Source organism: Schistocerca nitens, chromosome 1 (genome assembly GCF_023898315.1).
Source record: "Schistocerca nitens isolate TAMUIC-IGC-003100 chromosome 1, iqSchNite1.1, whole genome shotgun sequence".
Lineage (NCBI taxonomy): Eukaryota > Metazoa > Arthropoda > Insecta > Orthoptera > Acrididae > Schistocerca > Schistocerca nitens.
The window spans coordinates 752908328-752925312 of NC_064614.1; the positions used below are offsets into that span (position 1 = coordinate 752908328).

A 16985-nucleotide genomic window follows, 5' to 3' on the forward strand; every position below is an offset into this window, starting at 1 on the left:
TTGCACCCCATTCCTGAATATTCTCCTTCATTATGAGATATGAGATCTGAAGAGCATGATCAGCAAGGCAACAAATTAGAGACAGACCTGCTTTCCATTAGGAACTTGTTCTATCAAGAGTAACTGGCAAACTTGACCAGTATATGTTGAGCATTTACACAAGGAAAGACATATTTTTTCTACTAAAAAAAAATAACAAATGAAATAATGATCAAATTCTATAAAATGAAGAAGGGTGAAGGTATCCTTGTTACAATGAGGGATAGCATACAAAATAAGTTAAGATATAGTTGCAAACTATTCATTAAATATAAACATAAAAGCATCTTACGTTGAATTGCAGTTGATAGACAATTTGTATGGTCTGGTGCTCAGCGAATACCGGTTGGTAAGTGCTACTTGTGGTAGTGAATAGCGCTGCAACATGCCTGACTCTCTACCAATCACAAGCATTTTGTCAGTGGCACACATACAACAAATTGGATCACCTGTTTCTTGCATGTTTGTGGTAGGCTGGAACAAAAATATTAAAGGATTAAAAATATGTTATACTGAATCTGGTGACAGCAACTTTTAAGAAAATTTCTTCTTTCTTCAGAAGCACAGGAAGTAAAGGTAAATGAGATAAGAGGTGCGCAAAACTGTAAGAGAAAAATAACATTTGACACTGATCTTAAAATGTTATGTATTTGGGAGACATCAAAGTTAAGTTAGAAAAATAAAATGAAGAAAGTTAAATAAAATAGGGTTCATAAGGATTAAAAACATAAAAAAGTAATACTTTAACACAGTTGTAGAAAACTGTACTCTGTTACTCTGTGTTAATCTAAGTAATCTAGGATGGTTTCAGAAGCCTCCCGATAGGTCTGAAAACTTGCATTTACTAATGCGTCAAAAAGTGAAAATTTGAGACTTACATGTCTTATAAAATTCAGGTAATTTCTTACTGGAAAAAGCTGCCAGCTACTATCATTTATATTTATTTAAAACAGAGTAATTAATGGTTCTGAACCTGAAAGGTTGCTCTTCAGATGCCAGTATGTGTTTTATATACTGTCTTTAAATTTAGTTGTTGACAGCATGTTGTTAGTTTATATTGGCTGCTTCCTGCCATGATGGTCAAATCTTTCTGGTGCACTGCAGAAAACTTAAATATTTACAAATGCTTCAAGAATACTCCACTTAAAGTTATGTGATATATTATTCAAATAGATCAAGACAGAATGAGAGATTAAAAGAGGTGCACAAGGCACAAGATTAACTAGATTTTGAACTATTATTGGGAGTTTTTCTTTCACAGAGAAAACAAGCACCTTTAAGAAAGAAAGAGTCTCTTAATACTATATTAAGTGATCAATAAATATATGGTGAAGATAACATTATTCAGCCATTTTGTTCTTTCTCAGAATTCAGAGGATGAATACAACAGTGAGTCGGTAAGTAAGTCACAACATAAGGAAGTGACAGCAGTACTTTTCAACATATTCCATCTGTAAATTTAAACACTTATCCCCTCACTTGACAAGATCTTGAAAGACTGCAGCAAAGAATTCATGTGGTAGTTGTTGTATCAAATGAGTAACTTCTCAGGTTATGGTCTCAGTGTCTTCTAAGTGCTGCGCCACCAAATGATTTTTGAGAGACCCAAACAAAGCCAATGGGAGCTACGTAGCAGTTGTACAGAGGATGTTCCATGTATTCCCAATGGGACATTTGAAATAACCCCAATGTTAGTCTTGCTGTGTGAGGGCACATATTGTCATCCTATGGAATCATACCCACTGTCAAGATTCTGGGTCACCAGTGGTGTGTAGCTTGAAATAATTTCCGCAGATTGGTAGAGTAGGATGCAGAATTAACAGTCTCACCATGAGGCTGGAATTTCAGCAATATGACCTACTGCATGTCCCAAGTAACCTTACTTGCCAATGGAATTGCCTTGAACCCTTTTTTAGCTGGGCAGAAGGGATGTTTCCATTCCATGGATGATCACTTTTACCCAGGTTTCCAGTAGTGAACCTATGATTAGTCCCCTATAATGATCTGTATTAAGAAGCTATCTCCTTCTTAATTGTAACACATGAGGTGCCACTGCTCCTTTTTTTTCTGAGGTGAACCAGCAGAATGTCTAATGTACACAAGCTTTACCAAAATTCAACTGCTAACACATAATATTGTACACAGGTCTTGAAATGAACCTGGATATGCAGCAAGATCTTTGCAAATCATTTATTCCACACACTGCAATTTGGTATCATTGAAAAATTCCAGAGGGGAATAGGATGCTTCTTGCTTGTGGTGCTTCATATTTTGATGAATACCTGTATCTAACTGAGAACAGTTTTCTGCAAAATACAGTCCTCATCATACAGAGGACATATATCATGATGTTCTTCCACCACAAAGTCCCATGGCCCAAAAATGTTCCACAACAGTGCGCTGTTCTAGTCACACATTGCTCTGTACAGTACTTGTAATCTCACACTGGCAACTGTTACCTACTCACCTACTGTGGAATATCATAATATATCAACTATATTACACCTGACATATGCTGTGACCCTAAGAAACTTGGTTACAAAATTTAATATGGTGTTTACGTCTTATTTACTGACTCACCATTGTAAATACTATTTAGTGTTTCAATCTATTGCTCACAGGTTCTACTACACACACGGGGATTAGTTTCTCCTACATTTGAATATTTTCAATCCTAAACCCAGGGGTAAAATAAATATCAGATGAATATTTTCAGTTACCGTAACTGATGCTTTATAAAAATTTAACTGTGATGCAGCTATTTTTTCTGAATGATGCATAAAGTTTAATGAAAGCACTGAATAATATGTAATAGATAATATATGAAGTGTTCTTATTGAAACTGGAACAGCAACTAACTGAATTATAATTTCCACATGAAACAGCAATAACTGTAATTTAAACAACAGACTAGTAGATATATTATCAAACTTTGAAAGCAGTAGACCTGCTATGAATGTATGGAACAACAGTTTTAAAAACAACAGCTTGAACACCATAGTCATTATTTATTAATATTGTACTTTGTGTTTTGAGGCTTAACATGTCTTTAGCCCCATATTTTTACATCTGGATAGGTATTTGTCAGGGTAATGTTATTACACCATTATCGACTGGACATGCCAGTATCCACAGCTTAGTGAACAGATGGCGGAAGAAATTTAGCTGGTAAGGGAGGAGAGACAGTGACATAAAGTTCCTGGTCACCTGACGTAACACCATTGTCTGGATTAAATTCCAAATCTCCCGAGTGTCTCATGAAGTGAAGCTGATACTGTTGATGGTGATCCGACCATTGTACAGGGATATCAAGCCCAGCCTTACGCTTCGTGCTACTCCAGAGAAGTAGGCTACATGTCAGCACTGGGTTTCGCTTTCTCCCTTCTCTCATCATCAGACAAGACAAACATGACAACACAACACACTTACTTACAGTAACTTGCAGTCAACAAATATACTTAAGACATAACTCTTAACACACCATACATATAGGGGCCATTGCGCTGTGTGATTAGGCACGCAAACAATCCTCCAGGGTCTTCCAGTCAACAATGTCATACAACCCTATCTTTTTTTCACTGGAATCATCAAGGAACGGGAACCAGTGTGTCCTGCCATAAGATTGCCTATCCCAGATGTAGATAACATGTACTTGATGATGGAATATATTGCTACTGAATGATGTAAAATTTTATAATATAATTATTCATGTTCAAGTTTTGCTTGTACAAGTTGATTATGAAATACTACCTCATAAGACCTATCGAGATCTTGAATAACTTCGGCAACGCCAGATGGAGTGTCATCAATATGGTACAACCTCTCCTTGCGCTGTCGGGAACCTAAACAGTTTTTTTCATTGTCAGTCTACATTATATTTTCAGCCAATTATACATAATGTAAAATGGTGATTCTGTGACTTACTTAGTGCTGCAAATGTTGAACGAGATTTAGGTGTTCGATAATGCCAAAGTAAAAAGTTGCTGTGTGATGCTGCAAACACATGGGATGAGTTCATAGCCGTCCAAAGAGGTTCAATATCTGTATATTTTGCTGAAACCACAAAGTAATGATTAGTGTGAAGAAGCCAGTCAGACTTACAGAAATAACTACGTTCAGACCATAAACGTTTTTTTTCTCAATTTAAAAACTGAATCCCATCTACTTTACTGGGTTCCAGGGATGAACCCTAGAAAAAGAAATGCCATATATCTTGGACACTAGTGGCTTGGACATCACAAGGGTAACATAACGACATGGAGGAACACCACAAGTTTTGTGAGGTGGTGGGCCATATGTAGTGTGCTTGGGCAAATGTACATACCAAATGCAACTGTAACTGTGTTTCTTGAAGTTTGCCTGATGGATCGAATATTTCATCATTTTTTCGGAGTGCATCCAAAATATTATTAGTATTGAGAATTGCTGAAAGGTTTTCAGTCAAAATATCAGCACAAGAGGTAAAATAACCCAGATGCACTCACGAAAAAGATGGAACAAATGTAGCTGTGAACAACAGTTGAATTGCAACTGCCAGGGTAAGAGGATATTTTTTGTGCAAGAGAAGGCAGTCTGTCTTGAGGCCGGCCAAAATCAAAATGCCAGCTACAGTATTTCAGGCAGAGTGTGGGCGAGTGTCGCAAACCCCCCCCCCCCCCCCCCCCAACCCCACCCCTCAAAACAGTATCCTGCCCTAGGACCAGCAATTTTGACAGACAGGAAATGTTGAATCACTAAAGGGAAAATCTGTGATATCATGGATTACTCAGATGACCACCGAACATGAACAGGGGTCATTTGTGAGAAGTCTGAGGATATCAATTCATGGCCTGGGATAACAACTGCACATGCTGAAAGCCATAGTGCCTGATGTCATACATAAAAACTAACACCTACACAGTTACAAATTGAATGGAAACCCGATTTTTTTGTGTAACACAAATAGATATGATTTTGAATTTCATATATAATAAAAAAAGGGAATTAATGTGTTTTCATGGGACTAACTATGAAATCTTTCACAAGCTTTTTCCAACAATAATATGTATTTAGTAGATTATATATATATATATATATATATATATATATATATATATATAAAAAGAAAGATGATGAGACTTACCAAACAAAAGCGCTGGCAGGTCGATAGACACACAAACAAACACAACTATACACACAAAATTCAAGCTTTCGCAACAAACTGTTGCCTCATCAGGAAAGAGGGAAGGAGAGGGAAAGAGGTCTTTAAATATGTCTGCTTGTGTCTGTATGTGTGGATGGATATGTGTGTGTGTGCGAGTGTATACCTGTCCTTTTTCCCCCCTAAGGTAAGTCTTTCCGCTCCCGGGATTGGAATGACTCCTTACCCTCTCCCTTAAAACCCACATCCTTTCGTCTTTCCCTCTCCTTCCCTCTTTCCTGATGAGGCAACAGTTTGTTGCGAAAGCTTGAATTTTGTGTGTATATTTGTGTTTGTTTGTGTGTCTATCGACCTGCCAGTGCTTTTGTTTGGTAAGTATCATCATCTTTCTTTTTAGATATATTTTTTCCACGTGGAATGTTTCCCTCTGTTATATATATATATGAGGGAAACATTCCACGTGGGAAAAATATATCTAAAAACAAAGATGATGTGACTTACCAAATGAAAGTGCTGGCAGGTCGACAGACACACAAACAAACACAAACATACACACAAAATTCAAGCTTTCGCAACAAACTGTTGCCTCATCAGGAAAGAGGGAAGGAGAGGGAAAGACGAAAGGATGTGGGTTTTAAGGGAGAGGGTAAGGAGTCATTCCAATCCCGGGAGCGGAAAGACTTACCTTAGGGGGAAAAAAGGACAGGTATACACTTGCACACACACACATATCCACCCGCACATACACAGACACAAGGAGACATTTGTAAAGGTAAAGAGTTTGGGCAGAGATGTCTGTCGAGGCGGAAGTACAGAGGCAAAGATGTTGTTGAAAGACAGGTGAGGTATGAGCGGCAGCAAATTGAAATTAGCGGAGATTGAGGCCTGGCGGATAATGAGAAGAGAGGATATACTGAAGGGCAAGTTCCCATCTCCGGAGTTCTGACAGGTTGGTGTTAGTGGGAAGTATCCAGATAACCCGGACGGTGTAACACTGTGCCAAGATGTGCTGGCCGTGCACCAAGGCATGTTTAGCCACAGGGTGATCCTCATTACCAACAAACACTGTCTGCCTGTGTCCATTCATGCAAATGGACAGTTTGTTGCTGGTCATTCCCACATAGAAAGCTTCACAGTGTAGGCAGGTCAGTTGGTAAATCACGTGGGTGCTTTCACACGTGGCTCTGCCTTTGATCGTGTACACCTTCCGGGTTACAGGACTGGAGTAGGTGGTGGTGGGAGGATGCATGGGATAGGATTTACACCGGGGGCGGTTACAAGGGCAGGAGCCAGAGGGTAGGGAAGGTGGTTTGGGGATTTCATAGGGATGAACTAAGAGGTTACGAAGGTTAGGTGAACGGCGGAAAGACACTCTTGGTGGAGTGGGGAGGATTTCATGAAGGATGGATCTCATTTCTGGGCAGGATTTGAGGAAGTCGTATCCCTACTGGAGAGCCACATTGTCTGATCCAGTCCCGGAAAGTATCCTGTCACAAGTGGGGCACTTTTGGGGTTCTTCTGTGGGAGGTTCTGGGTTTGAGGAGATGAGGAAGTGGCTCTGGTTATTTGCTTCTGTACCAGGTAGGGAGGGTAGTTGCGGGATGCGAAAGCTGTTTTCAGGTTGTTGGTGTAATGGTTCAGGGATTCCAGACTGGAGCAGATTCGTTTGCCACGAAGACCTAGGCTGTAGGGAAGGGACCGTTTGATGTGGAATAGGTGGCAGCTGTCATAATGGAGGTACTGTTGCTTGTTGGTGGGTTTGATGTGGACGGACGTGTGGGGCTGGCCATTGGACAGGTGGAGGTCAACGTCAAGGAAAGTGTCATGGGATTTGGAGTAGGACCAGGTGAATCTGATGGAACCAAAGGAGTTGAGGTTGGAGAGGAAATTCTGGAGTTCTTCTTCACTGTGAGTCTAGATCATGAAGATGTCATCAATAAATCTGTACCAAACTTTGGGTTGGCAGGCCTGGGTAACCAAGAAGGCTTCCTCTAAGCGACCCATGAATAGGTTGGCGTACGAGGGGGCCATCCTGGTACCCATGGCTGTTCCCTTTAATTGTTGGTATGTCTGGCCTTCGAAAGTGAAGAAGTTGTGGGTCAGGATGAAGCTGGCTAAGGTAATGAGGAAAGAGGTTTTCGGTAGGGTGGCAGGTGATCGGCATGAAAGGAAGTGCTCCATCGCAGCGAGGCCCTGGACGTGCGGAATATTTGTGTATAAGGAAGTGGCATCAATGGTTACAAGGATGGTTTCCGGGGGTAACAGACTGGGTAGGGATTCCAGGCATTCAAGAAAGTGGTTGGTGTCTTTGATGAAGGATGGGAGACTGCATGTAATGGGTTGAAGGTGTTTTTCTACGTAGGCAGAGATACGTTCTGTGGGGGCTTGGTAGCCAGCTACAATGGGACGGCCGGGATGATTGGGTTTGTGAATTTTAGGAAGAAGGTAGAAGGTAGGGGTGCGGGGTGTTGGTGGGGTCAGGAGGTTGATGGAGTCAGCTGAAAGGTTTTGTAGGGGGCCTAAGGTTCTGAGGATTCCTTGAAGCTCTGCCTGGACATCAGGAATGGGTTTACCTTGGCAAACTTTGTATGTAGTGTTGTCTGAAAGCTGACGCAATCCCTCAGCCACATACCCCCGACGATCAAGTACCACGGTCGTGGAACCCTTGTCCACCGGAAGAATGACGATGGATCGGTCAGCCTTCAGATCACGGATAGCCTGGGCTTCAGCAGTGGTGATGTTGGGAGTAGGATTAAGATTTTTTGAGAAGGATTGAGAGGCAAGTCTGGAAGTCAGAAATTCCTGGAAAGTTTGGGGAGGGTGATTTTGAGGAAGAGGAGGTGGGTCCCGCTGTGACGGAGGATGGAACTGTTCCAGGCAGGGTTCAATTTGGATAGTGTCTTGGGGAGTTGGAACATTAGGAGTAGGATTAGAATCATTTTTCTTCGTGGCAAAGTGATATTTCCAGCAGAGAGTACGGGTGTAGGATAGTAAATCTTTGACAAGGGCTGTTTGGTTGAATCTGGGAGTGGGGCTGAAGGTGAGGCCTTTGGATAGGACAGAGGTTTCGGATTGGGAGAGAGGTTTGGAGGAAAGGTTAACTACTGAATTAGGGTGTTGTGGTTCCAGGTTGTGTTGATTGGAATTTTGAGGTTTTGGGGGGAGTGGAGCTGGAAGTGGGAGATTGAGTAGATGGGAGAGACTGGGTCTGTGTGCAACGAGAGGAGGTTGAGGTTTGCTGGAAAGGTTGTGAAGGATGAGTGAGTTGCCTTTCCGGAGGTGGGAAACCAGGAGATTGGATAGTTTTTTGAGGTGGAGGGTGGCATGCTGTTCTAATTTGCGGTTGGCCTGTAGGAGGATGCTCTGAACAGCCGGTGTGGATGTGGGAGAGGAAAGATTGAGGACTTTCATTAAGGATAGGAGTTGACGGGTGTGTTCATTGGCTGAGTTGATGTGTAGGTGAAGGATTAGGTGGGTGAGGGCAATGGATTGTTCAGTTTGGAACTGGTATAGGGACTGATGGAAAGAAGGGTTACAGCCAGAGATGGGAACTTTAAGTGTGAGGCCTTTGGGTGTAATGCTAAATGTCAGACAAGCCTGAGAAAATAAAATATGGGAGTGTAATCTGGCTAGGGCGAAGGCATGTTTGCAGAGGGAATGTAAATAAAACTTAATGGGGTCGTTGTGGGGATGTTGTGAGGGTGACATGGTATTAGAAGGTGGAAAGTGTATGAGTGGCGGCAACTTGAAATTAGCGGAGGTTGAGGCCTGGCGGATAATGAGAGGAGAGGATATACTGAAGGGCAAGTTCCCATTTCCGGAGTTCTGACAGGTTGGTGTTAGTGGGAAGTATCCAGATAACCCGGACGGTGTAACACTGTGCCAAGATGTGCTGGCCGTGCACCAAGGCATGTTTAGCCACAGGGTGATCCTCATTACCAACAAACACTGTCTGCCAGTGTCCATTCATGTGAATGGACAGTTTGTTGCTGGTCATTCCCACATATATATTTTTCCCACGTGGAATGTTTCCCTCTATTATATTCATCTTTGTTTTTAGATATATTTTTCCCTCGTGGAATGTTTCCCTCTGTATATATCACACAAATGCATAATTCCAAAGCAACAGTGAGACTGACTGCTGATATGAGACTGCCAGTGGAGATGGCTGAGGTGTGAGAGAAGACAGGGCAGAGGCAGCTGGGAGGGGCAGGGAGAGATATGGGTGGCAAAGAGGGAGCAGGTAAGTGGTGTGTGACATAAAGAGTGAAAGGTGGCTCTGTCAGGTAGTGAAAAAATGAGAATTAATCATGAGGAAAAAAATCACAATAATCAGTAAGTGGAACATGAATAACAGAAAGAGAGAGAGAGAGAGAGAGAGAGTAGGTGGGGTGGGTGGGGTGAACAGGAAGTAAAATACTTAGGTTTCATGGTTTTAATATCATCCTCAACTATCAAAATGGATGCAAAGTCCATATGGTTGGAGGGCACAAGTGTTATATGGCAGCTGCCTGATCTGGTGCCTACATGAGTGCTATCCAGAAAACAACCTCCATTTTCATGTTGCAAGAGAAGGAGAAAAGATAGGGGAGGGGTTGGGGAGGGAGGCAATCGTCACACTGTCTCAGGCAGTAGGTCAGCGGTCACAGTGCTTAGAGAAGGTATAGCAAGAAAACTACATTCCTTTTAGGTTGCCCACAGCAGCCATTCAAAATGCATGTTGTGCTTGACAGTTTCATCAAACGAGAAATCCATTCTATAACAAAGAACACAGACAGCTGGATGCCTACATCTAGTAACTTTTAGTATGTTAAAGAAATCTTGTTTACTGATTTTATGGAATGTGAAAGGACCATCAATTCTGAATTCTACGATGGGATATCAAGAAAATTGAGAAAAGCCAATCAAAACAAGTGACATGAACTCCTCTGACTGCTGGTGCTGTGTCTTTGATACATAGCAAACACAAGAATTGATGTGTCTGTTTGAAAGGAAAATTTTTGAACAATCTTCCAACAGCTTAGACTTAGCCCTAGATAACTCTTCAAGCACATGAAAAAGTGGCTCAATGCCTAGTCTTCTGCCTCCAATGAAGATCTTCAGGATACTGTCACTGGCTGGCTGCAATCTCAGGTGTCAGAATTTATAATGATGAAACTTATCGCCTCATTAAGACACAACATAAATACTTAAAACTGAATGGTGATCATGCAGAAAAGTAATATGAAGTGCAGTTTAAGATTTTTCTGATAAATTTGCTTTGACAATTCCAGTCTTCTATTCATATCCTAACAGAAGTCCTCATATAACTGTGAAATAAAGTTCGTGTCATTGCCAAAACAAAAGGGATAGCAAAAGAACTGGGCAGAAAATGACAGGAGAATGTAGGGTGAGTGCAAGAGGTAGTAAGAGTGCAGCTGAGGACAGGAATTAGCAGGGATTTCAGTGTCAAGAATTGTGATTTCCTCTGGTGCTCACAGCAAAGTGGCTCGCTTCCATCCTGTGGTTCAAGTGCTGCGCCACCTTTTCTTTTTAGCCTTCCCCAACCTATCCCTCTCTCCTCCTTGAAGACGGAACTATTAGTCCCAAAAGCTAACAAGTGAATGTACTGTTGTACGTGTCAGTTGGCAGTACTGAAATTTCGCCTCCAGAGGGCACATAACGCCCAGCTGTTCCTTATCATATTTTTAATTTTATGAAAAGGATAACTGCTACTCCCCATATAGCAGAGATGCTCAGTCAGAGATAGGCACAACAAAAAGACTGTCACAAAATAAGCTTTTGGCGAAAAAGGCCTTTGCCAAAAATAGACGACAGATGTGCCCATGCACACGCGTGCCCCCCCCCCCCCCCCCCCCCCCCCACACACACACACAGTCTCTAGCGGATGTGGCCACACTAAAAGCGGCAGCAGAGAATGATGGGAGAAGCAACTGGGTAGTGGTAAGGAGGAGGTGGGGGCAGGAAGGGGGGGGGGGGGTGGATTGCAGGATAGGTGTGGGGGACGGTGAAGTGCTGCTGAGGAGCCTGCAGGGCCAAGGTGGAGAGAGGGAAGGGCATCCAGGTCTCAGTGTGGTTGGGGGGTTAGACGGAGGGTGGGAGAGAAATTTTTTTTTTTTTTTTTTTTTTTTTTTTTGTTGTTGGAGAGTGGGGGGGGGGGGGGTGTAAAAGGAGAGAATTAAAAAGACTGGATGCGTTGGTGGAATAGAGGGCTGTGTAGTGCTGGAGTGGGAACAGGGAAGGGGCTAGATGAGTGAGGACAATGACTAACAAAGGTTCAGGCTAGGGGGTTATGAGAACATAGTATATATCGCAGGGAGGGTTCCCACCTGCGCAGTTCAGAGAAGCTGGTGTGTGTGGAAAGGATTCATATGGCAATATGGCAGAGGCTGTGAAGCAGTCATTGAAATGAAAAATGTCATGTTGAGCAGCATGCTCAGTAACAGAGTGGTCTAGTTGTTTCTTGTCCACAGTTTGTCAGTGGCCATTCATGCGGACAGACCAGCTTGTTGGTTGTCATGCCCACATAGAATGCAGCACATTGGTTGCAGCTTAGCTTGTAGATCACACGATTGGTTTCACAGGTAGGCCTGCCTTTGATGGGATACGTGATGTTTGCAACTGGACTGGAGTAGGTAGTGGTGGGAGGATGTATGGAACAGATCTTGCATCTAAGTCTATTACAGGGATATGAGCCACAAGGTAAGAGGCTGCGAACAGGGGTTGTGTAGGGATGGACTAGTATATTGTGTAGGTTTGGTGGATTGTGGAATACCACTGTGGGAGGGGTGGGAAGGATAGTGGGCAGAACATTTCTCATTTCAGGACATGACGAAAGGTAGTCAAAACCCTGGCAGAGAATGTAATTCAGTTGCTCCAGTCCTGGATGGTACTGAGTTATGAGGGGAATGCTCCAGTGAGACTTTGGGAGATGGTGGGTGACTGGAATGATAAGACACATGAGATTTGTTTTTGTACAAGGTTGTTATGATAATTAAGGCCTGTAAAGGCCTCAGTGAAACCCTTACTATATTTTGAGATGGACCACTTTTCATTGCAGATGTGACGACCATGAGTGGCTACGCTGTATGGAAGGGACTTCTTGGTATGGAACAAGTGGCAGCCATCGAAGTGGAGGTATTGCTGGTGGTTAGTAGGTTTGATGTGGACCGAGGTACCTCTGTGTCTAAACAGTGAGCCTTTGGGAGGTGGTAGGTGACTGGAAAGAGAAGGCATGAAAGATTCGTTTTTGCACAAGGTTGGCAGTATAATATAAAGGCCCCAGAGAGACCCTCAGTATGTTTCAAGAGGGACTGCTCGTCACTGCATAGACCTAGTAGTAGACCTAGATGCAAGACCTGTCATACATCCTTGCACCACCACCTATTCCACTCCAATCACAAACATCACCTATCCCATCACAGGCAGGGCTACCTGTGAAACTAAGTCATCTGGTCTACAAATTAAGCTGCAACCACTGTGGTACATTCTATGTGGGCATGACAACCAACAAGCTGAAACTTCCTGGCAGATTAAAACCGTGTGCCGGATCGAGACCCGAACTCGGGACCTTCGCCTTTTGGGGGCAAGTGCTGTACCAACTGAGCTACCGAAGCACTTGCCTGCGAAAGTCAACAGTATCGGTCTTGCACACAGTTTTAATCTGCCAGGAAGTTTCATTTCAGTACACACTCAGCTGCTGAGTGAAAATTTCATTCTGGAACCAACAAGCTGTTTGTCCGCATGAATGGCCACTGATAAACTGTGGTCAAGAAACAACTAGACCACCCTGTTGCTGAGCACATTGCCCAACATGACATTCTTCACTTCAATGACTGTTTCACAGCCTGTACCATATGGATCCTTCACACCAACACTAGCTTTTCTGAATTGTGCAGGTGGGGACCCTCCCAGCAATATATCCTATGTCCCTGTAACTCTCCTGGCTTCAACCTCCGTTAGTCATTGTCCTCACCCATTTAGCTTTAGCTCCTTCCCTGTTCCCACTCCAGTACTACTACTACACAAACCTCTATTCCACCAACGCATCCAGTCTTTTAATTTCCCTCCTGTTCCGCTACCTCCCCCCCCCCCCCCGCCCCAAATCTCTCCACTCCCCTCTGTCTAACCTCCCAACAGCACCTAAACCTAGCTGCCCTTCCCTCTCTCCGCGTCGTCCCTGCACGCTCCCCAGCAGCACTTCACCGTCCTCCACTCCCACCCTGCTATCCCTCCCCCTCTCTGCCCCAACCTTCTCCTTACCTGTACCCAGTTGCCTCTGCCATCATGCACTGCTGCTGCTGCTGCTGCTCATTATGATCTATTTTTGACAAATGCCTTGTTGGCCAAAAGCTTATTTTGTGACAGTCTTTTTGTTGTGTCTATCTGCAACTCAGCATCTCTGCCATATGTGAGTAGCAACTATCCTTTTCATAATGTTGTTACATTCCATCCTCGATTTTCCACTGATTGATATTTTTTAATTTTATCATGTCTCTGTTACAATTGAGAAATTACATTTAAACAATTTTAATTGTTGATGTGACCTGCCTAGTTTTTATTCAGTTTGTTCAGCAACTGAATTACTTACTGTCAACAGGTGTACTTATAGCATTGCATAAAATAAGCCCGTATTGTCCTCCATTGTCTATGTCATCAGCTCTTGTAGCAAGCACACAGTGTTCACCTGAGGAAGCCACCCCGAGGAGCAGGCGCACATTTTTGTTATAGCACTGTGAACACAGACACCATATAAATAATCAAAACAGTCATAAAGGTTGAAATAAACAGAAAAAACCTATACATTGGTTTTATAAACTACTATGACATAATTATAATTAAAAAAGATAGCTTCGTACATAATCCTGTGTAAATATCTTTAAAATAACTGTTCAAAAGCTATCAGCTTCAGAACTTTTGTGTAGGTTACACTTCTATCTTCCCCCTTTTTGTATGCTGTAGTAATCTATCATAATTTTAGTTGCAGATATTAGATAAATACTCTTATGACAGTCAATATGTATTTCATTTCCCGCAATATGATTCATCTTTGTAGGAAACATACAAGCAATACATACACTTTTTATCAGAAATACAATACCATTTACTGCATAAATAAATGTCTGATTTTAAAAGAATTAGAGTATTTAATTCTGTATGCTTCTGAGACATATATAAAAAATGTGACAGTTTACCTCATTGTTCTTTGTATCCCAAAATGTTACAATGGTTCCAGGTCGATCAGGTCGATTGTAGCAATAAACAACTGTATTCTGGAAGTATGTCCACTTATAGTCAGGTCGTATGTTAGCGAAATATATGAAGGAGTCAACAGCTAAGGCAACTCTGAGAGAGCCACCTTCCCATACACAACTATTCACCTCATGGCCAGGAATTTTAAGCGTACGAAGGTGCTAGAAATGGGGAAAAGATAGTTTAATTGAATGGCAGTCAATAATTAGCATAGAAAAGTATATATAAATACTACAGTTAAATGTTTTTGCATAAAGTGTACTACAGAATTTTAAAAAGGACTAGCACCGTTTTGTAAAAATAAAATTATTATAAAATGCATGGAAATGTGCACTGATGTCACTGAAAACTGTATGAACCAAATAATTTCTAGCATGAAATACAGGTTGTGGTGCATGCTGACACATTCTTGTGCAATGTATTGCACACAGATGTGTGTTTACTGTGCGCCTTTGCACATAGAGATGACAAACAACAAACAAGTAGAATACCTGAGTGGCGCAGAAGACAAATATTCCATTAGGGTTGTCCACAACCAGTTATAGTAAAAGTTCGACAGCATAATTCCCAGAATGAGACATCTGGAATCCACCCAATTTCCAATTTCCACAACTCTGCAGATGCAAACTTACTGTCTAACAGAACCTCTAATTCTATCACCATCTTCAACTCAGCATAAGCTAGCCTATCTCTTCATCTGTTCTCCTTCCTCCACTGGGGTTTCTCAAAAATTTTTTTTTGTTAGTTACTGTCTCCTTTATACTTTATACATTACATTCAATTTTTCTTCCCATATGGCATCTTCTTCTCCCCTTCTACATCCAGTCTTATTTCTCAGTTTGGTTATTCTCTGATCTAAATCCAAGTGGCTGCAAGTCGGTCCAGAAGGTGGAAGTTTGTAACTCTGACCAGTAGATGAAAATAGATCTCATGTGCCTTCCTGATGAAGGTTCTGCCAGTGAGCTCAAAGTGATGGGTTTGAGTCTCGACATGCCTCAGGTAAACGCATTTCTTCCCTGCACTATACCCTCCTTAAATTGCCAGTATCTGTGAATGGCACTCCAGTCACCATCCACATAGACTTTGGATCTTCTTTCAGTCTGCAAACATACAGGTGGTAAGAGTCACCGCAACTAAGACACTCCATAAAACACTGAACATCTACAGGGTGAAAAGTATTTAAACCGACAAACTCTGGGAGGTTGTAGGGGACATCAAAACAAATATTTTCCCTAATGTCATTTTTTCCTATGAGGAATATGTAAACCGGTAGAGGAAGATTTATCTGGCGGCAAATTAATTAAACCAACAAACACTTTTCCATTTTTTTATGACCAAGAGACAACACATTAACACAACCCAATTTCAATTACAGTAGATTTTCAAAAATGCCTCCATTGACATGTAAACAAAGGTTAAACCGTCGGATCATGTTCTGTCTGACACTTGCAAAACCCCAGGAGTATCCTGAATTGTTCCTGCTGCTGCTACTATCCGGGCAACCAGATCCTCTTCTGATGCAACAGGAGTTGCGTAAACAAGGATGCGCATCTCTCCCCACACAAAAAAAGTCCAGAGGTGACATATCTGAGGATTGAGCAGGCCATGGTACAGGACCACCTCTGCCAATCCACGTTTCTGGAATCGACGCACATGACGACTGAAATGTGCCGGCACCCCATCATGTTGGAACCACATGTGTTGTCTTGTATGGAGCGGGACGTCTTCCAGCAATTCTGGAAATGTTCTGGCGAGAAAATTGTAATAGTGCCTGCCATTTAATGGCCTAGGTAGCAGATACGGCCCAATTGAATAGTCCCCAACAACACTGACCCACACATTAATGAAGAACCGCACTTGATGAGTGCTAGTAACTGTGACACGTGGGTTATGCTCACTCCAAACATGCGAATTGTGCATGTTGAAGACTCCATCACGCCCAAACATTGCTTCATCGGTAAACAACACAGGGGATGGAAATGTAGGATGCATTTCACACTGTTCCAGGTAACACTGTGAAAACTGTGCTCTGGGTGGATAATCAACTGGTTCCAGGTTGTGGACATGCTGTAAGTGAAATGGACGTAACAATTGCTCTCGAAGGACTGTTATTACATTCATCTGATTCGTCCCCATGTTACATGCAATTGTACAAGTGCTGATTGAAGGATCCCACTCCACATGCTGCAAGACAGCTTTCTCAAATTGCAGCGTTCTTACCATGCGACGGTGTCCCTGTCCAGGTAATCTGCTAAATGACCCGATCTCACACAGACGTTGGTACACAGCAGGAAAGGTCGTATGATGCAGGATACGGCAATTAGGATATTGTTGTTGATAAACCCGCTGTGCAGCTCATCCGTTGTGGTGTGCTACGTAGTACACACCAACCATATCAGTGTACTCACTCCAGGTGTATCGATCCATTAGTAAACAGAGACAATGCACTACTACACTGGTGGACAGCAGTTGTCTACAACTGAAGAGTGTAATACGCCCTCTAACAACTGAAGATCGTAATACGGCCTCTAACAACTGAAGAGCGTAATATGGC

General features: G+C 42.4%; 1 protein-coding gene across 2 annotated transcripts in view; it reads right to left on the reverse strand.

The window, feature by feature from the left end:
* The window catches only part of LOC126260758 (WD repeat-containing protein 35), a 208913-nt gene that overhangs the window by 94195 nt on the left and 97733 nt on the right, over positions 1–16985 (reverse strand). For both annotated transcript variants that reach the window (XM_049958106.1, XM_049958100.1), the window contains exons 8-12: positions 14374–14592; positions 13770–13911; positions 3964–4092; positions 3790–3881; positions 332–513 (exon numbers count right to left, since the gene is read on the reverse strand). In XM_049958106.1, the coding sequence (XP_049814063.1) occupies positions 332–513; positions 3790–3881; positions 3964–4092; positions 13770–13911; positions 14374–14592 (764 nt within the window). The remainder of the gene's footprint in view (positions 1–331; positions 514–3789; positions 3882–3963; positions 4093–13769; positions 13912–14373; positions 14593–16985) is intronic.